We start from the raw sequence: 25,898 nt of genomic DNA, 5'->3' as shown, positions 1-25,898 counted from the left end.
TTATCGTATGATATGCCAATTTTTCTTTTTCAAGTTTTAGATAAAATTCTTCAATTTGTTATGTTCAATGCCTCATATTCTTTGCATTTACAGATCAGATTTACAGGGATGGGAGAAAACGTACTATTTCTTTTTGATTGTTACTTTCACCGATGCCACGCTTCTGTAGCACGTAACTCTCTATGCTACCTAAGCAGTGATAGGAAAAACCATGAAGAATGCATTTTGTGCATCTGAGAGGCACACAAACAAACATAATTTTTAGAAAATCAACAAGAATTCTCTAACGAAGAAGCATAGCGTATGACATGATGAAAACTGTTTTTGAGCACCCCACTGGAACGCAACCCCACGGCAAAGGAAGGGGCAGTTATCTGTTTCTCTAGCTCCGGCGATTCCACATCACACAGGCTCCCAGAGCCAGGACTTAGTAAGCATTTTGGCAAAACTTCATTGGTTAACCGGGGAAGTTTCAGTTTGAGGTTTGCCTGAGTGTGAACTGGCTGTATTTTGCTAAGGCCTGTTGAAAGGGAGGTGTTTTGTCACCTATGCCGAAGGCTTGACACAGAACGGCTAGGAAGAGCCACGCCACAAGCCAAGGAAAGCTGTGCTTGTAAGAGGTGCTGATCTTGTTTCTAAGAGAACATCAGGTGAGGGCTTACTTTCAAATATCTGGTTTTACTTTTTTTTTCTTTTTCCAGTTTACTAAGTCACTGGGATAGCTAATTCTAAGTAAGCAAGATTCCAGCACCCCATTTTCCAGCTAAAGAACCCCCAGACGTAGGAATCCAAGAAAGATGGGCAGGAAGTTGGTGGGTGTCGCTGTCATGTGGGACACCCTCTCCCTTGCAGAGCACTGGGCAGGAGCTGCCGCAGCCTGCAATCCCACGGCTTTATCAGGCATTTGAGAATTAAACATACTTCTGGATTGAAGCCAACTTTTATACAGAGATGTTTGCTCGTTTTCATTAGATGTTTGTAGAATTATGGGCACCTTATGAATCAAGGGTTACTGCCTTTCCTCAGTTTAACTGTAGTGAGTGTTGAGTTTAGGGTCTGCAATGAAGTGACAGTGAAAACTTGGATAGAGGGGAAAAGTGGGATAATAAAGTGAGTAACAGGGTTTTGTGGTAGCTCTGATACGTATTACACATGCATAACAGTTCCAATCGGTTCAAAGTGTCTACAGCAGAGTTTCCTATGGGGCAAACTGAACCTCTGCCAATTTAAATTGACTCTGTGTAGCGTTCTACGAAAATACTGAAACGATTCCCAAGACATTTGTTGGACAGAGAGAGACAGACAAGAGATATAGAGACAGAAACAGAGACAGAGGGGAGATGAAGAAAATGAGTAGCTCTTGGCCCTTAACTGTGTGCTTTTCAGCCGGATGTGATCAGTGTATAACCAAGTCAGGATCAAGGACAGCACTTCTCTATATCAAAATACTAACGCCTATTAGCCGTGTAAGCGCAGAGCGTAAATTGGAGCCAGACAGTCTGTCTATGGGCCTCTGCCCTGCACTGGGCCATCAGCTGGAATTCCTCCTCTAGGGACACACTGTAAAAATATTTCAGGAGAGGCAGCAATTATGTATTTTTAAAGAAATGGGGGACTTTTTTTTAAGAACTCAAGCTCTTGGAACAGTTACTCCCTTGGGACCTGAATCATATTTGTGGACACGTGCACACAGAGGCAGAAGATGTGCAAATTCATTACAGGAAAAGAAAGACAAACTAGCTCCACGAACCAAGGTGGAAATAGCTAGTGGGTTTGTTAGAATACCTAAACTCTTTTAATCAGTGACAAGAAATGCCATGACATTCAGTCATGAATCAGAAGGGAAATTTTACAATTGAGTTGTTTGTCTGTAATGGACAGGCAGTGGGCTTAAGCGTTCTCAGGGGGAACTGGAGAAGGGTTTTGGGAACTTTCATGTATTTATTGAGTGTCTACTATGTGTCAGACATGATCAAATTCTGGGCAGAGAGCAGAAAATTAAATAAGCAAACTCCCTGCCCTTATGGGGTTTATACTATTACTGGATGGGCCCTCTGGTGAATACATGGACAAAAACCAAGGAAGTATGTAGTATTCTAGGTGGTGAAAAAAAATCAGTCAGCAGACACAGAAGGCTATGGGGATGGGTGGTGATGGCTTATTGAAAGGAAGTGAAGGGAAAGCCTTTCTTAGGAGGTGATAGTGGAGGATAAGAGACCTGAGAAAAGGGAGGGGACTAGCCATGCACAGCCATGGCGATAGGGAACATACACAGAGGCGACAGTGAGAAAAATGTGTACGGGAGAGTGTGAGGCACAGTGACCCACGTGAGAGACGTGAAATGGACCAAGGATTTTAAGAAAGAGGGAGTGATTAACTGGGTCAAATACAAGTGAGAGAGACACCAGGAAGATAAACCATGAATTTGGCAAGAAGGTCATTTCTCAGACTTGAAGAGAGTTGTAGGACTGGCAAGTGAGGGAAGAGCAGAGAAAGAGAGCAGTGACTGGAAAACGGCTCAAGAGGCTTTTCTGGTGATGGGACTATTACGATATGTAAAAGAGTGATGGGAATAATCCAAAAAAGTGGGACACTGGGGATTCAGGAATGAAAGAGGTCTTTTTGGGAGGAGATTCACTGGGTAAGTGAGAGGGCCTGGATCCAGGGCATGAATGGGGGTGCAGAGAGCAGGCAGAGAATACGGTTATGGTGCAAAGATAAAGTGATTCTTCCAGTTTGCTTTTTTTTTTTTTCCTTAAAGTGATGGAGGAAGAGTTTTGTGCAGAATTGAGAGGGGGCTTTGAAGGGCTGAGGGGAGAGAAGGTTTGAAATAATCAGCTGGAAGAGTTAGCCCAGGTGTGCTGGGACCCACTTGAGATTTGTGGCCACGTTCAGCTGTTGAGGTACAGGTAGAGTGTTGGACAGGGTTTTTTTGATTTGTTTTGTTTTTTTCAAGGTGAGCCTGACAGAGAAAAAGAGGCATAAAGATGATGAGGCTTTATGCAAAAGCGGGGTGATAGCATCATCCGGGGCTGGGATGATGACGTCTGAGGCAGAGGCTCCTGAACTTGACAACATATGAGAAGCACCTGGGGAGCTTTGAAAAATCCTGCTGCCCAGGCCACACCCTGTACCAATTAAGTCAGGTATTCTCTGAGGTGGGACTCATGCACCAGTAATTTCAAAGCTCTCCAGTGATTCTAATGTACACAAGACCGAGAATCAGTGATTAAGATCTTTCTACCCAAAGTGTGGCTCACAGACCAGCAGCACTGAGTTAGGAGCTTGTTAGAAAGGCAGATCACAGACCCTACCCTGGAGATCTACTGAAGCAGAATATACAGCTTAACAAGATTGCCTGGTGACTCATACGCATGTTAATATTTATAAAGCACTGGTCTAAGAGCTCTCCTGAAGGTCTGGGATGGTTAGGGAACACCAGGGCTGGCATGGCCTTCTGGTTTCCCAGGAGTTAAGCCTCTGAGATGCTTCCAAAAGACTCTTATGACCTGAATCAGTCTGATTACTGAGTAGCATGGTGACTCGTATAATTTCTTGGGAATTAGGCTTCCCTGGAAATAGCTTACAGTTATGAGTAAGAGTGAATCGCCCCACCTTCACCTCCATAAAGATCATCTGTGGACTTAACTTCAAGGACCAGAGGAACCATGGTGCCTCTTTTCTTAGTCATGTAGCCAACGACCTTATAGGGAGCAGGTAAAGGTGTAAAACTAGTTAATTTTTCCTCTGGATTAAAAGGATGTGTTCAAAATCCAAGTATTTGATGTAAGCATCATATTTGTAACTGAACAGTAGTCAAATTAAGTAATCAGAAGTCATGAAGGGGACATCACACAGCTTACCTACCACTACCGGCTTCTACTGTTTTGATCAGTAGAGAATCCAATGAATAATGCTCACCCACATTTATTAAACTAATAACAGATTAAATATACTTCAAGGGGAATTACAGCAATAGTAATATGCTACAACTATAGTTGCTATGCTATACTACTGCTATCATAGAGATTATGGACGGATGGAACTTGCTTCCAGCCCATAATATATCATAAATACTTTTAAAAATAAAAAATAGTAAAGTATCATATTTATATTATACAATATATAATAGTATAGCATAGCAACCAGATGGAAAGGGAGAAGAAAAGAGAATGGTGAGAATGACCATGGAAGGATGAGCTAGAAAGCATAGGACTGAGAGAAAAGTGACAGAGATGGCAAATGAACCCACCAAACTGAGGCCTCAGGACTTGGAGAAAGGTGGGTGGTATATTAGAGGAAGACTGTAGAAAAGATAAGTGAGACATGAATTTCGAAAAAGGCAAGTTAATGATGAGTTATGGAAGTTTAAGGCAAGGCAATAATGTAATCTGCCTCCCTCCAACACCCAAGATGTGAGATGGAATGCTTTTTTAAAATTTATTTATTTTTTTGTTGTTGTTGAGGTATAGGTGTTTTACAATGTTGTGTTAGTTTCTACTGTACAGCGAAGTGGAGTTCCCTGTGCTATACAGCAGGTTCTTATTAGTTCTCTATTTTATGCACATCAGTGTATACATGTCAATCCCAATCGCCCAATTCATCCAACCCACCCCCCACCCCCTACAACCCCTTTGGTGTCCATACGTTTGTTCCCTAAATCTGTGTCTCTATTTCTGCCTTGCAAACTGGTTAATCTGTACCATTTTTCTAGATTCCACATGTATGTGGTAATATACGATATTTATTTTTCTCTTTCTGACTTACTAGAGACTGTCATACAGAGTGAGATTGAATGTTCATAAGCGAAGATCATAAACGGAGATTGAAACTTCAGGGAGGTTATAAAAGGTGCCTCCAGAAGTTTGTGCTTTTAAGAAATGAATAGGGCTTCCCTGGTGGCACAGTGGTTGAGAGTCCGCCCGCCAATGCAGGGGACACGGGTTCGTGCCCTGGTCCGGGAAGATCCCACATGCCGCGGAGCGGCTGGGCCCGTGAGCCATGGCCGCTGAGCCTGCGCGTCTGGAGCCTGTGCTCCACAACGGGAGAGGCCACAACAGTGAGAGGCCCACGTACCGCAAAAAAAAAAAAAAAAAAAAAAAAAAAGAAATGAATAACCACTTATCTTTCTTGTATATTAATTTCAAGTTTCACTGTCTCTCAAATTCCCTATGAGAGTTTGAGAAGTGTCACTGTCTTTGATTTAGCTTTACTTTTACATACATATGTACAAGTGACCCTTGAACAACATAGGTTTGAACCTTGTTGGTCCATTTATATGCAGAATTTTTTTTCAATAAATATGCTGGAACATTTTTTGGAGATTTGCGATCATTTGAAAAAAACTCCCAGACCAACCACATAGCCTAGAAATATTGAAAAAAAAATTAAATTAGGTATATCATGAATGCATAAAATATATAGAGATACTAGTCTATTTTATCATTTAATACCATAAGATACACACAAATCTATTAAAAAGTTAAAATTGATCAAAATTTATGCACACACAGACTGTTCACGGCACTGTTCACAGTCAAGAGAAATGTATACAAACAGGATTAAATGCAGGATTAAATCATAACTGAAAAAATTAACTGTAGTCCATATTGTACTACTGTAGTAATTTCCTAGCCACCTCCTGTTACTATTTCAGTGAGCTCAAGTGTTACAAGTATCTGCTTAAATGCCAAGTGAGGCTAATCAACTCCTTGTGAGCAGTTCATTTCTCCAGTAAATTGCACATTGCAGTAAAAAGTGATCTCTTGCAGCTCTCGTGTATTTTGCGTTGTTTACTGCAATACCATAAACCTTAAATAACACCAGGGGACCCATACGAGTGCCCCTAGTGATGCTAGAAGTGCTCCCAAGAAGCAGAGAAAATCATGACGTGACAAAAAAAAAAAGTTTAATTACTTGATATGTACCATAGCTTAAGTTCTTCAGCTGTGGTTGCCCTCCATCTCAAGATAAGTAAATTAATGTCAGCAAAGATGGTCTGATAATTTAAGAAAGAGGGTTGGCTTAAAAAATGTCACGATAACAGGAGAAGAAGCTTCACACACCAAGAGGCAGCAGATGTGTTCCCGGACACCATTAAGAAAATCATTGGGGAGAAGGAATATCTGCTGAACAGGTTTTTACTGCAGATGAAACTGCCCTATTCTGGAAAAACAAATGTCACCAAGGACATTTGTTAATAAGGAAGAGAAGCTAGCAGCAGGATTTAAGGCAGGAAGGGACAGTCTAATACTACCGTTTTGTGCAAATGCAGTCGGGTTTATGATCCGGATCGCCCTTATATATAAAGCTGCTAACCCCAAGCCTTGAAGGGAAAGGATAAACACCAGCTGCCAGTCTTCTGATTGTACAAAAAGGAGGCCTGACAACGAGAACACTTTTTCTGGATTGGTTCTATTGAGGCTTTGTCCCTGAAGTCAGGAAGTACCTTGTTAGTAAGGGAATGCCTTTAAAAGTCCTTTTGATATTGGACTACGACCCTGGCTACCCAGAACCCCATGAGTTCAACACTGAAGGCACTGTAAAGTGGTCTACTTGCCCCCAAACACAACATCTCTAATTCAGTCTCCAGAACAGGGAGCGGGGGGGGGGGGTCACAGGGCCCTTTAAGGCTCATTATATATGGTACTCTACGAAAAGGATTGTCAATGCTATGGAAGAGAACCTCAACAGAGAACATCATGAATGTCTGAAAGGATTATGCCACTGAAAATGCCATCACTGGTATAGAAAAAACCCTGAAAGCCATCAAGCCAGAAACAATAAATGCTTGCTGGAGAAACTTGTGTCCAGATGTTGTGCATGACGTCACAGGATTTACGACAGAGCCAATCAAGAAAATCATGAAAGAGATGGTGGATACGGCAAAGAGAGGTGAGGGCGAAGGGTTTCAAGATAGAGATCTTGGAGAAATTCAAGAGCTAACAGACACCACACCAGAAAAATTAACAGGGGACAAACTGATGGAGATGAGTGCATCTGAACCAGTGCCAGACAACGAGGAAGAAGACATAGAAGAAGCAGCGCCAGGAAACAAAATGACATTAGGCAGTCTGGCAGAAGGTTCTGATTATTCAAAACTGCTTTTGATCTCTTTTAAGACATGGACCCTTCTATGATATGGGCGCTGAAACTAAAGCAAACGATGGAAAGATTGGTACCATATAGAAACATTTTTAGAAAAACGAAAAAGCAAAAAAAGTCAGACAGAAATTGCGCTGTATTTCCATAACGTTACACTGAGTGTGCCTGCCTCTCCTGCTTCCCCTTCCACCTCCACCATCGCTTCCACCTCTGCCGCCTGGTGAGACAGCAAGACCAACCCCTCCTCTTCTCCCTCGTCCTCAGCCTACTCATTGTAAAGAGACCGAGGATGAAGAATTTTATGACGATCCACTTCCACTAAATGAAGAGTAATCATCATGACAGTTAATAACCTTAGCTGTTGTGTATGTGTGTTGAATGTCTTCGTGTGAAAATCTAATAACTGTACGGCAAGAACTGTATGACACGTTTTTGTCCCATAATCACCATCGCCTAAGTTTTTGTCTTGTAGAACATCGTGTGCAAAGACTTGTATTGAAGTGAACAGCTTATCCTTACGTGTGCATAAGGTGAGCGATATATCATATAAAATTAATAATGGGTTAGTTTTCTTACTGTTTTATAACTTTGCTTTCAAAGAATTACATTACTGTACAGTATACCCCTCTCTATTAACTGGAGAAACTGCGTATCAGCCTATCATCATAGGTAAGTGTTTTTTTTTTTTTTTAATGTAACTGTGTCTCCAATACTGTATTAAGAATATAACTGTAATACTGTGTGTCATAAAAATTTTACAATGACTCATTCATTAGTGTGTAGGTTAGGCTACTGTGAAGCAACCATATTGATGACACTTAGGCTACCATAAAGCAATCACATCGCTGCTTTGTTATCAGTGCATGAATCGTTATGTCTGTAAATAAATATGAATTTATTTTTCACGTTATCTTTTCATTTTTGATGTCTAGTGTTAGTAATGTGTATCACATCTACAGTGTTTTATACCATGTAAGACAATACTGACATAGGTACTGACAGACGATTCACCTTACAAACAGACGACAAACTTATGGTATTGATAAATACAGTACAGGACTGTAAATGTACTTCCTCTTACTTATGACTTTCACAATAACATTTTCCTTTCTCTAGCTTACTTTATTGTAAGAATACGGTATATCATACCTCAACATGCAAAATTCGTGGTAACCATTTATGTTACCAGTAAGGCTTCTAGTCAACAGCAGCCTATTGGCAGTTACGTTTTTAAGGTGTCAAAAGTTACTCAGATTTTTGACTTCATGGGGGGTCGGCACCCCTGACCCCCCGCATTGTTCAAGGGTCAACTATACTATGTTTACATGCACACGCATGTGTGCCCTTAAACATATATACTATGAGCAACCATGAAAAACACTAACATTTTTTTCACTTTATTTTTCTTTTCCGTTATGGTTTATTACAGGATATTGAATAGAGATCCCTGTGCTATACAGTAGGATCTTGTTGTTTATCCATACTATATATAATAGTTTGCATCTGCTAGTCCCAAACTCCCAATCCATCCCTCCCCGCCCCCTCTCCCCCTTGGCAACCACAAGTCTGTTCTCTATCACTAAAGTTTTTGAGACTTGTGAATTCCTCATTCATTCAATTTATATGTGCCATGATCACTCTCTAGTCACGCTCTTCTCTACAACATTGAGCTGAGTATCTCACATTATGAGATGAAACAACACATACATTTTTGGATAAAACACCCAGTTTCCCCCAAATTCAGTTTCTCAACATTCAGACTTCCTTGGAACCAAATAAAACAGGTTACACTCATTGAATGTTTGCTTTGTGGTAGGTAATGTGCTGAGTTTTAATGCACTGACTCATTTAACCCTTCTAATCAAATTATGAAATTATTCTCCCCATTTTATATAAAAGTAACTGAAGCTCACAAAGACTAAGAAAACTACCCAAGGTCACATGCATAGTAGGAAGTGGAGATAGAATTTAAACTCAGGTCCCTTCTCCCTCCAAATTCAGAATGCTCTAACCATTATGCCCAGAGGGGTGGTCACCTGCATGCTGCCATCAGAGTGGCCTCCAATCCATGGTTCCAACACTTGATTCATTCTAACCACATTCTAGCAAATCATGTTGCTTTTCCTTAGGTGACGTACACACACGTCAGTACTTATCTTCATGACAATCTCATCATTTAAAATATAGCTTGTGCTGTTTCAGAAGCCTTTCCACATAAGTGTGTGTAGATTGTTTAATATAAAAGTAACCAGTGGATTTATCCTGATGAACATATCATTTCTCCAGTGCTCCTTTTATATAAGATGTTGTCTAAATTGAGCAAGTAGTTTTGGGAGCTTGGATTTCAGTTTCGCAATATAACTGTTCACTTTTCCTTCAGTCTTTTCCCTGACTTGGGCTATTTCCTTTGCATCCTTCCTGTGGAGTGACTTTTAGAGAATCATGGCCTCATAGCACATGACACATTAATGCTTCAAAATAAACCAAATCCCTAAAGCACAATTTATTTAGCTTCTTTCACTCCTCCTTCTAACAAAGAGGAATTACTGCAACTTATCAGGTAAAATACTATATACAATTAATCAGGGAATAGAGATAATCTTCATAAACTCTAACAGATGATGGATGATTCCTGGTCTGTGTCCTGCCAAACTTACAAACTCCTGCTTTAGAGCTGTGCAGTGCTGAAAGGTGTACATGCCAGCTGGTGCTCAGCTGCAGAGCCTATCACCAGCTCCACAGGCAGCAGAACTCAAATACTGACATCCCTCCTTTGCCATCACGGTAAATATCCAGGAATAGTTCTGCTTGGGAAAAGAGCATGTTGTGTTGACAACTGAACAGGGTCCAAAGTGATCATATATTAGGAAGATCCTTGGAAAATTCATAATATTATTTATTTATAAACTGAAGCAGGATTTTTCTAAAGTTTTTTTTTAATTAAAACACAAAAGTTAGTTACACAGAGCAATTTATGAGTAAAAATGGCATTCCTAAATTATTATGTTCCATGAATTTTATTTTGATAGGTGGTGGGGAAAGACATGAGACAAAAAGAGTACAGAGATCCAGAGCAGGTGGAAGAGACGTGGGTTCCGGCTGGCCAAACCACTTGCGAGCTGTGTGACATGGTACCAATCACATAGGGTGGTGGTGAAAGCAAAGGAGATAGTAATGCATTTGACAGGACACTCAGAAAAGTGCCAGGCACATAGCAAGAGCTCAAAAATGGTACTTACTTATTTGTTTGCTTGTTTCTTTATTTTTACTGGGGTTGGAGGTGGGGAAGAGAGAGAAAAATAGGTAGATAGGTAGGTAGGTGTGGTCATGGCAGGACATGATTTTACACCGCTGGCGCTTATATTTCCAGCTCTCAGCTCACTATACTTCAGGCCACTGCAGTACCACTTTGTGCAAACATTGACCTTCTGCATGTCTGGAAATTTCTGCCTTTGTCATTTCCCTTTTGGGGGAAATAGTGCATTAAATTTCTCCGCCACAGGACATGGATGATAGTTTTCAGAGCTAAGTGCTACTTTTATATATATATTTTTTACATTATATCATTTAATCCATCCGGTAACTCCAGGAAGGAAATGGATTATAACCCATGTTTAGATGTGAAAAGAGGCTCAGAGGTTAAATGAGTAGCTTAAGGTACATCTAGGCACAGGACTTCCTCCTAACCTCTAGTTTGGTGCTCCTTCAGCTGGATTACTGCCCTACAGAATGTGTTCTGAGCAACCCTCAGGACTCAGGAAACCCTTCTGGGGTGACTGAGAACCATGGGGGAAGGGATTGTCTACATGAGGGAAATGGGATGTCTCCAGTCCTCCAACTTCTACATTTCACCTAGAGCAGATCTGCCCTTATATGTTTTATATAAAGATACTCAGCGTGATATACTACGAACACAAAAGATTCTCTGGTTAAAAGAACAGAAAAATCACTATGTCATACAAAACTTTTACACTCTGAAAGTGCACATTGTGGAAACAAGACTGATCCGAGAAATTAAAAAGACTGAAGACATTAAGAATTTCAAGATTTGATAAACTTTACGTAGTACAGGGGTCTTTTTTTTCCTCAGCAGAAATAATGGCCCTGGTCACTTTCGCTATTGGCAAAGTCCTTCTGAATTGTCAGCTGATCACCAGAAAGACCTCATTTCAGTGGGTCCTCAAGGTCATTACTTAGACACTCGGGAACGGAGGAATTAAACATGGTTACAAAGGATTCTTAACTGTAAAACATCTCAGGACCTTTAAGATGATAACATATACTGAATGGCCATAAAATTCAAGTATTCCTCAAATTTATTTGGCCATGGGTTTTTTTTTCCACAAAGACTATCAATTAACATATTTTGGAACTCGCTTTCCCAAGAAAAATGTTGGGGAAATGCTCTTTTCTAGCGGTTCCCAAAGCATGGTCCATCAGCTTTATTGAAAATTTATTCCAAAGGTGAAATCTCAGGCCCTGCCTCAGACCTATAGAATCAGAAACTCTGGGTTTTACAATCCCTGAGGGTCAGGGACTCACATTCAAGTTCAAGAAGCCCTTCTCCAGGCAGCAGTCTCCTAAACAGTCTTCTTCCTCTAAACTCCTTTCTCCACGCAGCAGCCGATCTTAAACCACCAGGTCCCAATTCAACCTAAACCCTACAACAACTTCCACTGCACCTAGAATAAATTCCAAATGCCTTACGGCAGACGCTGGACCTGATGCGGCCCCCTGCCTGTCTCTCTGTTTTTACCTTGTGTTATCTTGTGTTACGCACCTTTGTTTACAACCTTCCAGCCACACTGCTCCTTTATATGCCCGGAACACTGGAAGATTGCTCCTGCCCAGAGCCCTTCTATGTCCTCTGCCTGGAACGGTCCCCTCCACACTCCTCTCCCCCCTAACCTGCACGGCTAGCTCCTTCTTGTAATTTAGGTGTCAGCATCAATGTCATCTCTCCCCAGTCACCCACCCAGTCACTCTCCATCTGACCTAGTTTTATTGTCTTCAGAGCAGTTACCATAATCTGAAGTTACTTTGTTTGCTTGTTAGCTCCATGAGAGCGGGAAGCATGTGTACCTGTGCTAAGTAAATATTTGTTGGATGAACACAGTTGTCCTTGTAGCTCTAGTTTATTTCTGGTGTGTGGTGAAGTGCAACTACCCAATACCCTCTCTGTCCCCTTCAAATGACCCCTGAGCTACATGTGGTCCCCAGCTTCACAGGATGGGCCTCATATAACAACATCCTTTATTTAGTCACTTCTTAACATGCCAAAATATTAACGTCTTACTAAGAGGCAACACCAATTTCCTTATTGACATTAAGAAAAAAGTCAATGATCAAATTACTTTAAAAAATAAATAATAATTCAATAAACATGGTCATCTAAATTGTTTTTCATGCAACTCAATAAAGGAATTTTCATTTTGATTAGAAAAAAATAGAGCTTAAAAACATTTTCCCTTTAATTTCTTTTAATTTCCTGGAGGAAACCATTATTCAACATGGTCAACTCCAGCAGGCCCCCTTCCGGTAGCAGAGAATAGTATTAAGGACAAAGCTTTGTTATGAGAATGACCTGGTTTCCAATACTCGTACCAGCATTTATCACTTTGCAACCTTGGTCAAGTTTCTTAAACTCCAATAACCCAGGTTTCCTCATCCACAGAACTTGGATCACAATACGTTACAGTAGAGTAATTATAAGAGTTGAGTTGGATAACATTTGTGAAAGTGACTAATCACAGTTACAATTTTTGTGAGCGTTAGTTCACACCAAGTGTTCTGCTAAGCTATTAAACATGGTATTCTCTTTACTTCTCCTTCACTATAAATAGTATTATTCCCATGTTACAGAAATGGAGACGGAAGAATTAAGTAATTTGCCCAAGGTCAGAAAACTGTAAGCGTCAGCACTGGGTTTTCAAAGTTAGGTTTCTCTGACTCGAAGGCTCTTGTCCTTCTCCCCCATCCCTACTGCTTGTGAAATGCCAAACACAGGTGCTACCACATGGTAGGTGTTCTAGAAATGTAGGCTTATCTTCCCCACACCCTGCCAACAGTGCCTCTGATCCTATTCCGATTCTGCACCACCATGAGGTACTGGTATCTGTCTACCACACTCTATTTCACTGAACATTTCTTAAGTTTTCCCTTTTGATGGAAAACTATCCCAATTGTCTGCAAGAAGATACTTAGAATCATTCCAACTTAAAGGAGAACTCATACAACTGCCTTCACAGTACCTCACTAATTGTCCTTATTCCTTTCAGGAAATGTCACTTGTATATTGTGTTCATGGTAGCTTAATCGTCTATGCCATGTGATGTTCTATAAGCAGAAATGCCATGGGCTTTGAGGTCAAAGAGTCCAGGGCCCCAAGAGTCATCTCTACCACTGACTAGCTGTGTGATTGCACACATCTTATTCCCTCTCTGAGCATGTTTCCTCACGTACAGATTGGGGAGAAGAACCCACCTCTTAAAATTGTTCTGATGCTTAACGCTGGCACATTGTGGGCATTAAATACACATTAGTTTCCTTCTTCCCCTCACTTTTCCCGCCGTTGCTGCAAGCTCGGCTGTTTTAAGCCTCTGTAGGCATAGAGAATGTCTCTCTTTTCTATGCGAACAAAGCTTTTCGACAATACTTTAAAATAACGGAACTTGTTTGTGAAATGAATGCTGCATGACCAGGTGGCCATCCTGGGAGGGGATGGGTTATTTCAGTGATGCACCACTGCTGAGGGAAGTAGGAGAACTTTGCTTTTGGAATTGCTCTTAGAGCCAGTTTATCAGTCACTCAAGAAAAGCAGCTTCATTATTTGATGTTGTTTTATAATGGTTTACCATCCCTCTGCTTCTTTACTGGTACCCCTTCATATCCCAAATAGAAGGCCGCGCTCAGTTCTGGGATGGTAGAAACTTTAAGGTATTTTTGACGAAAACGGAAAAAAAATGTGTATATATATATATATATATATATATATATATATATATATATATATATATATATAGTGACATTTTGACCATGCTCTTTATTTATCGTCTTGGGTTCAAATCATCCTTTTACTTCCAAATATCACAATTACCAATAAGGATGAAGATTTGAAGTCAGAAAATATTTTAAAAATCTAAAGGTAATTCCGAAAGATGAGTCGCACCACTGGTTTGGCATAATGGAAGCAACAGGGATATTTAGGTATAGCCTCCAATGGTGACTATTTTGAAGGGGACTTTTATTTGGATTTGTGTGTTCAAGTTAGGCTGTTTATTTTAAACATTTATCTAATATGAAAATTTGCACAAAAATACTGTAGTCAGTTCAATAGGATTACTGTGTATTCCACATAAGCCAAAATTATTTCAGAAGAAAATGCTTTAGATTTTTATCTGGAAACTTTTTAGACTGTATGCTCTGTCAGTAATAGAATTTTGAGTGTGTACCACAAATTTATGTATAGTTATTTATAAATTACATACATATTCTTTAAGTTATAATCATTTACATGTATTGAAACAGATAAGAATAGAAATTGCGGGTATAAATGTGTTATTTTCTCTCCTTATCTCAGTGAAGCACCTTGTGTATATCTGGCACATACGCATACATCCTGCTTTGGAGATCACTGTTTCAGATGATGATGATTGTGATAAAGGAGCTAAGACTCCTTTTTCTGAATGGTCACTAAATAAAATTGTTACCTTTCATATGTTTAGCAACTTTCATTACTTATACTAAGAATCAAATGCAATGCAAATTCACCAAGAGCGCAATTTAGGAGGAAATGCTTGAGTGCAATTAATTCATCACAACTAGTCTAGAAGATGTTAAAAACTGCATGTTGAGCTAACATGAGACCCTATGAAATAATGTGACACTATAAAGATGAAGGGAGACACTTCTGTAAGTGTCATATGAAAAGGAACCAAAGTTAGATACAACTTTGAATACAGTAATTGAAGGCAGGTCAACATGTTGTGAATTGACTCTGGTTAGACTGTGAGTCCTACAGAATCAAAGACTCAAATGGCCTCTACAACTGTGTTTCTAGCTGAAAAACCTGTTGCAGGTGCATCACTCTTTGAAACAGACTCACACACGTGTATAACAGCACTGTTACAAGAAGCAAACTGACTATGAAAATAATGGCAAGAGACAAAGGAAAGTAATGAGAACATCTGCCTCTGGATTTGTATGTGTGACGGGGTATTATTCCCAGTCTCTATAATATGCTTCCTCAAAGTTACCAAAAAATACTTATATTTATAAATGCAAAGGATCTGTCAGACAAAAGATTACTTCCTTATATCAAATGGCATTCTATAGCAACATCTGGTGCAACAAATTAATCCAAACAATTTCTTAAGGTTCCCTTATTAGACAATAATATATGTATTATAATGTTTAAAGTCCATTTCAATTTACAAAAACATTTTCTAAAATAATTATGTGAGGGTAATAAGCTTGGTTTTTCATGTAGAAAATTCAGTTATTATGAAGAAAGGAAAAAGAATATGATTTCTAATTAAGTTCTGTAAAATTTGCCAGTTCACATTAAAGAACAATGAGCCACTGGAAATAAATAATTAAGAGCAGACTTGACAGACTGCAATAAAAACACTACAAGGTAATTTTAAATGGTTTTTGATTTTATTTAAAGTAAAATTCTAACAAGGTGTCTTGGGGTAAAATTTCTTGATTTCTTACCTTGCCATACTTCTGGGCATAAGATCCCGTGAGCAGTGAGTGGAAAACAATGATGGTTTCATCCAAGTCCCACACAAACACACGCTGGAGAAAAAAGATAAATCTCGAAGAATTATCAAGTTCTAAGGAAACCGAAATCTCTTTACAAGTAGGTGACCTCTCATTTTATTGTTGGATATAATCTTGATACCATTATATGGAAATCTATGCTACTCCATTAATTTTTCCTCCAAATTTGTCAAATCTAACCCCTGTAAAACTTGAGGAACACGAGTGACAAAAATAATAAGGCTTAAAAATGTGATGTCCTAATCTGAATGAATTCATTCAAATATGTACTTGCAGTTAATACCCAAAAGACACGTTTGGACTTTATGATAGAAGTGTGCTCTTATAAAATTTTATGTCTCATGAATTCATGAAGTTTTGTAATTCATGCAAAGAATTATATTTTAAAAAATATTTTAAAGAATCAATGAACAATCCCTAAATAGAAATTGTAACGTGTGGACCCTTGGGTCAGATTAAGTCATAAGGTGGGTTGTTTGGCCTGCACGGTGTTTTGAACGGTTTCAAATTATTGATTAAAATGTCCAGATTAGAAGATTTCACACAAAGTTCAGGGTTTTGACTGCAGTAGACAAACTTCCAGTTTGTGGCAATGGTGGCTGACAGTCCATGTGGCAATGATGCAGGGGTCCCTGTAGACTGGGCCGGTGCTCCCCACTCTTCCCAGTCTGCTGGCCCCCTAGCCCAGTTCACTCATTCATATCACCTGCTGGGTTCTTGAAGGCATTTGAATCTACTACTGTTGTTCGCATCAAGGAAATGATCTCTTATGAAGAGATACAAGGGCTATTACTTGACTTTACTAAATCTGGAGATTTAACTTTTTTTCGCAGTTAAAATATGCAGCTGTGTAAGAAGTAACACATTACGGTTAAGAATAGTTTCTTCTGATGTTTCATAATAAAAACAACCTGCTTAGTATGGATATATCTCAAAAGATCTGTCCCAACTGGAAACAATGACACACGGAAATTTTTACAGGTATAAAAATTTTAACATATGTATCAAATGATTGGAATTTTTCTTATTTTCTGATGACACCTTTTTTTCTCCATACAGATTAATTTTACCTTTTAATATTTATTGACCCATGTAAACATCTTTCATGACCCTAGTACTCCCAGAAAGAGTGCTTCTCAGATAAATACTCCACAAACAATGGCTTTATTTTTCAAATTTCTGCTTGTGCCTTCTGTTTGTGTCTTTTGGATCAAGAGATGCAACTATCTCAGGCCTAGAATTTATAGAGCATTATGATTTTTAAGTTGTTATTGTTTTTAGTTTTGCCATTATAATGGACGAAATCTCCAATTTCAGAGCTGTGAAATGCCTACTTCATAGTAGGTCCACTCATTTCATGATGTATCTTTTTCTTTTAAGTCTGAAACTTTACAGAACTGTACGGTATAGAATATATCATTCAATAAAATGAAACATCACATTACACCTTTTAAGGAGAAGTCAGCATACCTCCAGGTCACTGTCGGGAGGCGGGGAGGGATTACTTTTCCGGCCTCTTCCTCGGGACTTTGACCCAGAACTCCTGCACGTTCTCTCATCAAGATCTTTGATGGGTGTGGAGGGGCTCTGCACGGTATCAAACTCTCCTGTGAATAACATGAATACTGTCAAGGACAGCACTTCATTTTTAGATCAGGTATGAGTCTTCATGATTAATGATTTTAACAAATCCTACAACAGAAAATTCCTTATGACAAGAAAGATTTATAATCACAAATACACAAAATTCTAATTCAGTCAAAATTTTGCAGGTCGCACAGGTTTCTCCTAGTTTCGATCTATGTGATCTATTAAACCTGAAGACCTTTTGTACTCCAGATGCCCTCAACTTCCCATCTCTATCCCCACCTATGTATTTATCTAAATTTAGATCTGTTGTCACATCCTTATGTCTGAGGATGAGATGCCATCCCTCCCCCTGCAAATATGACTTCCGTGCCTCACCTATTAGAGAATAATCATGCTCCACTACTCAAACTCTCTCTTACCTTCCCTTCAACCTCTCCCGTTTCTGGGGGCGGGGGGCACACAGACAAGTTGAAAAGTCCTTCCCTTTGACCTTGCATTTCTATCTAGAAGCTATCTGTTTGCTATCTTTTCTTTTTAAAGGACCCGTCTTAAAAGAACAGCGCGTACCAGTGCTGTCCAACAGAAATACAAAGTGAGCCACGAATGTAACCACGCATACATATAATTTTAAATGTTCTAGAAGCCGCATTAAAAAAGGTAAAAAGAAACATGTAAAACTAATTTCATTCCTATATGCTAATTGCTCTAATATATCCAAAACATTATCATTTCAGCATATAATAAATATAAAAATGACATGTTTTACATAATCTCGTTTTCATGCTAAGTCTTCGAAATCCTGTGTGTATATGACAGTTAGAGCTGACTTCAGTCTGTACTAGCCACACGTGCCTATTAAGTCCTTGTAATGGGGCTAGTACAGACTGAAGTCAGCGGCTACAGTACTGGACGGCACATTTGTCTCCTTTGATCATTTTCCCCACTCCACACCATGTGGGCAATCTAACCCTCTCATAGGTCAGTCACTTTCTACATGATGACCCATACAGCATACCAAGTCAAATCTTAAGTTTCAGACTTTAGGTTTAATTGGGTTCTGCATGTCCCACAGATACCCAAAAGTCTGACACGTCTAAAGCTAGCGATGCAGCATCTTATGAGGTGGAGAGTACAGAGCAGTGGCAAGTCTGTAGGAGAGGGTGTTAAGATAAACCCACCAAGGTGACAGTGAGGTGCAGTAAAACTTCACAAGTAACAAGAGTTGGACTTACTATATGACTTCAAGCATTTTACTCAGTCTCTCTGAATCTCAGTTTCTTTGTATACTAAAGCCTGGGTAACAGCAGCTATCTTTTTGTATTACTGAGATAAATCTGATTTATGTTTAACTGAAATCATATGCATAATGTTAAAATGTCTAGGAGAGTCCAATGGCAAACCATATTAAAGTTACCCAATTTTTAAAAGTAAAGATGTTATGACTCTCATGCTTTATCATAAAAATTAAAGTAAAATAATTATGAGGACAGCCAAGCAGTTATTAATCTAAATAAACACATCTGAACAAACTAGATCACACTTAGGTAACATTTTTTCTGAGATGTTTTAGGTAAACAGTGTTTACATAGCTAAGCTCTAATAATTTCTAACGGTCAAATGTTTTCTTTGGGAAACAACTGTGCATGTCAGGACAGCATCAAAAAAAATGTCTGTGTTCCAAATATTATTTGCTCTTAAAACATTGCTAGCACAGTTCATTGCATGGGTCTCTGCTATCGAATGCATGAGAGTAGAAAGCATAATAAAAGGATCTTGAGTTACGATGCTGAATACAGCCCTATGTCATAGTAAATCAGGTTTCAGCTTACGTGTATAGGCGTTAGATGGGGATTTGGGTACTTAAACACACATCTACTTTTTAAAAATATCACACAAAATGTTTTCTATTTTCAATTATTTTTCTAAGGTTACTATGTCCTGCCAGTCAAATGTTCTTTTTCAGATAAAATATTGATTCAAATTAACACACATTTATTAAGCTTGTAAGATTTTTTTGGTTGACATTCCCCAAGACCTATCTTTCTATCCATGATAGATCAATTTTCAGGAGTTAACTCTCATCAGGCAGCTTTGTTCTTGCCACAGTGCAAGGGGTGAATAGACAAAATCTTGCAAAATCCCGAAGTTACTGTGCTCAGTTATGGGTGGTTGATGGTTGACTGGATCCCTAAAGACGGGGTTTGGCAGGAACAACTCAGCTACTCGAATGAACTGGAAGTCAGCAGCTATCACAACAAGGGAGTGAAAAGAGTAGAAGGAGGAAGGGAAAAGACTGGTCATAGGAAGTGTCTGGGTCTCAATAAGCTTATTGGAATACGTGTTTGGCTAGAGTCGCCGCTCATTATGTCTGAGATTCACCCACATTGTAGCCTGGAGCAGTTGTTTGCTTTTTCCTTAATGTGGCTGGAACTTCATGACATATGTACACTATGCTTTATACATTCTGTTGATGAACATTTGGGTTATTTGTAGTTTTAGGCAACTATGAATAAAGCTGTTATAAACATTCTTGTTTATACCTGTGGGCATAAGCTCCCCTTCCTAGCATATCCCTGTATGTATATACTAAGCATATGCCTATATGTATACACCTGGCAGAGGGAGTGCTGGGTCAAATGGAAGGAATATGTTTACCTTCAGTAGACACTGAGCACTCTTTTCCAAAGCTGTTGTATTAATTCACTCTCTTACTAGCAATGAGAGTTCTAGTTGCTCTACATCCTCACCAATACTTGGTACTGCTAGTCTTTTTTATATTAGCGATTGTAGGGGTTGGTAGTATCTTATTGTAGTTTTAATTAGCATTTTCTTGATGAGTAATGATGTAGAATACTTTGTTTCTTACTCATTTGGTATCTACTTTTTATGAAGTAACTGTTTAAATCTTTGACTAATTTAAAAAAAATTGGGTTATCTTTTTCTTATTGCTTTATCAGAGCTCTTTACTGTGAAACGTTCTTTACACACACACACACACACATATATATATGACTTAAACTTCACTTCTACCCAGTGAATTTTTTTCCTTTATTAGCCTCTTTTAATAATGGGAGAACTGGAGACATGTGGGACTCAATTAACTAACCAAGATGAAATAGCCTGTATGTGAAATGTTGATATGGTTCCAGAACTCCCACTTTAACCACTAGGTAATACTTCCTCTCCCAAATAGCACCAGTCTGTCCAGGTTACAAAAAGGTCAAATGTATATCTGTTTCTACTAATCAAAAGAGTTACACAGACTTTACACAATTTCTGTGAGAGTGAGGGCCAAGGAATTCATCTGAAGAACATCAGAGTAAAAGAGCAGGTCCTTAAGAGGCCATGTGCTGTATTTGGGCTCCTACAGCAACCACCCAGATGGAAATGAACTGACCTCCATATCTTTTGAAGGTTCTAGCTTTTCTTCTGATAAAGGGCAAAATCAGGAACTTGAGCTCAACTGGTCATTAAACATTTGTTGACATTTGTTTTTAAAAGGAGAAAGCTGTTAATTCCAGCATCTCTGTCAATTTCACTCAGGTAATTGCACTAGGGTACAGTATGCTGCAGGTAGGGAAAATGCAAATTGGCAGAGAAGTTAAATGTGGTCAGTCCTTTCCGTTTAAGTCCTCTTGTTCCTTCAATGAACTGAATTAGTACTTTGCTTTCCTTCCTGTCCTCATGTGAAATGCCACGAGGCCTAGACAGTCTACTGAGTTCTGCCTAAGAAACTGGCTTCTTTTCAAAGAGTGATCTTACCATATCCTTTACTTTTCTGCAACACTTGTAAAGTTTAATTAGCTAATGTATCTGAAATGCTTGCCAAGGTCTCAGACTACAGAATGTTGTTACAAATTGCTAGTTATATTTAATTTTAAAGATGTTTAAAATTTTAAAAAGGAGCTATAAAAATATCACTAAGCTTAATGTGCTATCAGTCATCAAACATTCGGAATGTGAATCAAAAATATAATATACCTAAGATAACCTTTATGTTAAAGGCAAAAAAAGCTCTTTTCAAAGATAATGAACTAAAATATCTGTTCTTAATCAGCATGGTAATGTTTCTTTAAATACATTGTCAAATTACCTAATAAGGTAAAATAAATGACTGAATGCTATTTGTAATTTCCAAATAACATCAGTCATTACCCATTGCCCTAGGCTTTTTCCTGGGCTAACACTATACATGACTGAATAATTATCTTTTAATCAGTACCGTAATGAATAACTGCACCTTCTAACTTTTGGATATTTAGATCCAACTTTATTTCATTAGGTTTATCGCTAAATCAGAGCAACCAGCTGTCTCTTATAGAACATAAAGTATGTTTCCATTTTAAACACGGGAGAAGTCAACAGTGAATGATTTATGACAAACTGTGGATTTAACTGTTAGGTCTCTGCTTTAAGTCCAAACGCAGAGCCAGTCAGTGGAAAATACTCTTTATACCCTTAAACAAAATACCTCAAATTTCATCAATAATAAAGAAAAATCCCATAGTTATGAACTTGTTTACTTTTTGGATGCATGCCAGACCTGCAAAGGCAAAAATCAAACTTAAAACTATCTTGACTGAAGGTCTGAGGTCACAGAGTTCCTTAAAGATCTAGACACGTGTATTGTTATGATTTTGGTTGAGAGAATAATATGGGTACAAGTAGAAATAATTTCTTCTTTAAATTCAATGGAAAGTCTCGTAAGATCTGACAATTATGTCAAACCGTATTCGTTGGTATTAGCAACCAGTGGAAAGCTGAAGAAATTGCAGCATTCTGATACTGAATATGAGAATGTCACATATGACTGTGTTACATTCAAAGTCACATGCTCAGAATATCTACATGTCTGCGTTTGGTATTTTTAATGTAAATAAAATAGCTATTCTGAAAGTTGATTATTCTTTAGCTAATAGAGAGTACCCATCTGTGTCTTTCGTGCATAGAAACTCTTGTGGTCATACTGAAATTAGATTAAAACCAATCTTCCACCCAAAGTTCTACGCAGCATAAACCATTTTGGGGTATTTGAATGGTTTTCATTCCTGGTAGCTCAATTCTAGTAAATTCCAAAACACTTTGCCAGTCCTGTCACTCTGTCTCTGATATCTCGATGATCAAATATTTAGTCTGTGGTTTTGCTTCTGAACACAGTCATTCTACTTTGTTTTCCCCGTGCATTCACCAGTGAGAAACACCTTTCGCAGTGTGACGAGAACGTCAAATATCTCCCCACCTAAAGTGCTTCCACCACTTGTAAGCAAGGATTCTGAAATCACTCATTCTTTAAATTAAGATAAGATTCTTAATGAAATGTAAGTGTTTACTCAAAGAGGATCAGGACAGAATTGGAACATGGGATTTAGGCTGGGCGGAAGTTAAGGCAGGTAGTGTGCCAAGGGTGTAAAATTTAAGGGCTGTGAGAATGAACGCCCCCTTACATTCTGCACCCCAGGCAACTCTTGCCTTCCCTTCATCCTGGCCCTACATAAGATATGGCTGCTAAGAGAGGGGGAGGTTAGGTGGAACGACTAAAAAGGGAATGAGGACTAGAGGTTCAAAGGGGCTATGTGTTTACAGGAGGGAGGGTCTAAAAAGAAGATAAGGGGAAAGAAACTGGTAGTAGGGGCATCAAAGTCTAGTACACCTATTAACAATTTTCCCTTCGGTCTATAGTTAGATTAGAGACAATATTTTGAGATTCTTTTTTTAAATATTCTCTTCCATTATGGTTTATCACAGGATATTGAATATAGTTCCCTGTGCTATACAGTAGGACCTTGTTGTTATATAATAGTGAACCAAAAAGAAAGAATGTTGCCATTTCATGAATATAATTGCATTTTCTCTGTCGCTTAAAGTATGTTTCATTGTCAGGCTTCCCTGGTGGCGCAGTGGTTGAGAGTCCGCCTGCCGATGCAGGGGACGCGGGTTCGTGCCCCGGTCCGGGAGGATCCCACGTGCCGCGGAGCGGCTGGGCCTGTGAGCCATGGCCGCTGAGCCTGCGCGTCCGGAGCCTGTGCTCCGCAACGGGAGAGGCCACAACAGTGAGGGGCCCGCGTATCGCAAAAGTATGTTTCATTGTCACTTCTTCATGTTCAAATTAGTTTTCTCGTTAATATTCCCCACGTTATCTAGCATTTTCCTTTTCTCAACATTCATACTATTTTAATTATTTGCTCGATCTTGTCTTGCTTGTTAAATGGAAGCTAAATGAAGTTAAATGTATGCAGAGAGCATATTCACTGCTGAACTACCAGCAGTGCCTGGTACCTAACAGGCACTCAATGAATAATTGTTTAATGGGCTTTTTGTCTTCTTGGAACCACTGGTCCAGTTAGAAAGAATTTACAGTATTGTGACCATGTGTCCCTATTTTCTTGCCCTTCCAAAGCAGGACAAAAAAGAAGCAGAGATGAGTTTGGATCTTGCAAATAACTGGAAGTCAGAAAAATATTCTTGAACATACTAAATGGTATTTACAAAAACAAAAAATTTCTTAACTTTGATTTTCTTATTGAGTTTTGATAGTTCTTTATATATTCTGGATACAAGTGCTTTATCAGATATGTGTTTTGCAAGTATTTTTTCCTAATCTGTGGCGTGTCTTTCTACTCTTGTGATGGTGTCTTTTGAGGAGCAGAAGTTGTTTTATGAAGTCTAATTTAGCTTTTCTTTTCTTTTATGGATTGTGTTTTTAGCGTGATATCTATTAAATTTTTATGTAACCCAAGGCCACAAAGAGTTTCTCCATGTTTTCTTCTAGAAGTTTCAGTTTTAACATGTTTTGTATATGGTATGAGTTACAAGTCAAGATTCTGTTTTATGTTTTGTTTTGTTTTGTTTTGCATATGGATGTCAGTGTTCCAGCACCATTTTCTGAAAAACTATTCATTCTCTCTAATTGCCTTTGCACCTTTGTCAAAAACCAAACTTTTAGTATATGTTGTATCATTGTATATGTTGTATATATTATATACAACATATACAAAATATATCCAGAAATATATATATTTCTGGACTCTTTATTCTATTCCATTGCTCTATGTATCTAATATTTTTGCCAATACCAAACATTCTTGATTATTATATTTTATAAATTTTGAAATCAGGCAATGTGAGTCCTCAAACTTTGTTCTTATAAAATTCAAAATTATTTGGCTATTCTAGTTCCTTTGTCTTTCCTTTTAATTTTAGAATCATCTTGATAATTTCTCCGAAAGATCCTGCTGGAATTTTGATTGGGGTTACAATGAATCTCTATTAAACTTGCTTTTCACTTTAAGCTCTTCAGCTGTGTTAAATACATGTCAGCAAATACAATTCTAATAAGAATACAGACAAGCTTCTGGCAATGAAGACTATGATGGATTTTAAATATGTGTTGATCAGACAAAGATATTAAACTACCTACCAAAGATCCGAAAAATCCTAGGAATGTGGGAGATGTTCACTGGCTGGGGCTACTGATGACTCGTAAGGTGAAAAAGTTATACAGTTTCTCAAGCATAAAGGAAATCAGTTTTACCCAAAGAAGATAATATTACAACTTTTCTATGTTGTCAAGATCTCCATGAAATAATTAGTCTGGTAAAAGATCCGCTTACCTTTTATCCCCATATTCATATGTATTCTGTCATTTGATATTAAAATCTCCTAACTATCCCACACCTAAAAGAAAGGTTTCTGGAATGCCAGAAAAGCCTCACCTAAATCAGTGGTACTAGCACAGATTAAACATCAGCATAATTATCTGGAAGCTTTCAGCCTTGTTTGTAAAATGCCCATTTTCTCCATATTATTAGATACAGCAAAACATATAAAAAGTATTTCACCTGGATGAAGATCTGTACCTGGTTGGCTAGTCAGTCCTGTGAGAGATTCCTGCAACTGGTAGGTTGAGGTCGAGGAGGACGTGCCATCAGCTGTGTTATTTGATGTCATATATGCTCCATATGTTGATGCAGAGTAATACTGTGCATACTGGTTTTGGCCAAAGGCTGCGTAGGATGGATAATCCTGAAATAATAATTGACATGTGTGTGTGTTTGAAAGACAGATTACCCTCTAGTATACTCCAAAGAAAAGCAATCGCAATGGCAATGGAAAGATTAGTATCTGGCTCCACTGGTTCTGGAGTCCCCAGCTTTGAGGTGATCCTAATAAGCAGAGACCATTCTGCGGGCATCTCCTACACACACATGGTAATGATATACCTTGCGGGTCTTGCAAACCAGGTCCAGTACACAAATTTTAATCTGTTTAAAGGTTGTATATGCGTCACTTTCCCCCCAGAATTACATTTCCAAGGATGTACATCCTCAGGTCTTATGCACTTGAAGAGGAGAGAAGGAGGTGTTCGTATTCACAGCATTCATTCTCATCTTCTAATATCACCAGCAAGGAGGAGGTGTACC

At 38.7% G+C, this 25,898-nt stretch overlaps 1 protein-coding gene across 10 annotated transcripts in view; it reads right to left on the bottom strand.

The window, feature by feature from the left end:
- The window catches only part of EYA4 (EYA transcriptional coactivator and phosphatase 4), a 261,488-nt gene that overhangs the window by 25,160 nt on the left and 210,430 nt on the right, over positions 1–25,898 (bottom strand). For 6 of the 10 annotated variants that reach the window (XM_082668672.1, XM_082668677.1, XM_082668673.1 and 3 more), the window contains 3 exons: positions 25,317–25,500; positions 17,359–17,495; positions 15,820–15,903 (listed from right to left, as the gene is read on the bottom strand). In XM_082668672.1, the coding sequence (XP_082524798.1) occupies positions 15,820–15,903; positions 17,359–17,495; positions 25,317–25,500 (405 nt within the window). The remainder of the gene's footprint in view (positions 1–15,819; positions 15,904–17,358; positions 17,496–25,316; positions 25,501–25,898) is intronic. The other 4 variants (XM_082668674.1, XM_082668678.1, XM_082668671.1 and 1 more) reach the window with 1 other exon arrangement.

The sequence above is a fragment of the Grampus griseus genome, assembly GCF_964374135.1.
Source record: "Grampus griseus genome assembly, chromosome: 13".
Taxonomy (NCBI): domain Eukaryota; kingdom Metazoa; phylum Chordata; class Mammalia; order Artiodactyla; family Delphinidae; genus Grampus; species Grampus griseus.
This window is presented reverse-complemented; position numbering and strand designations above follow the sequence as displayed.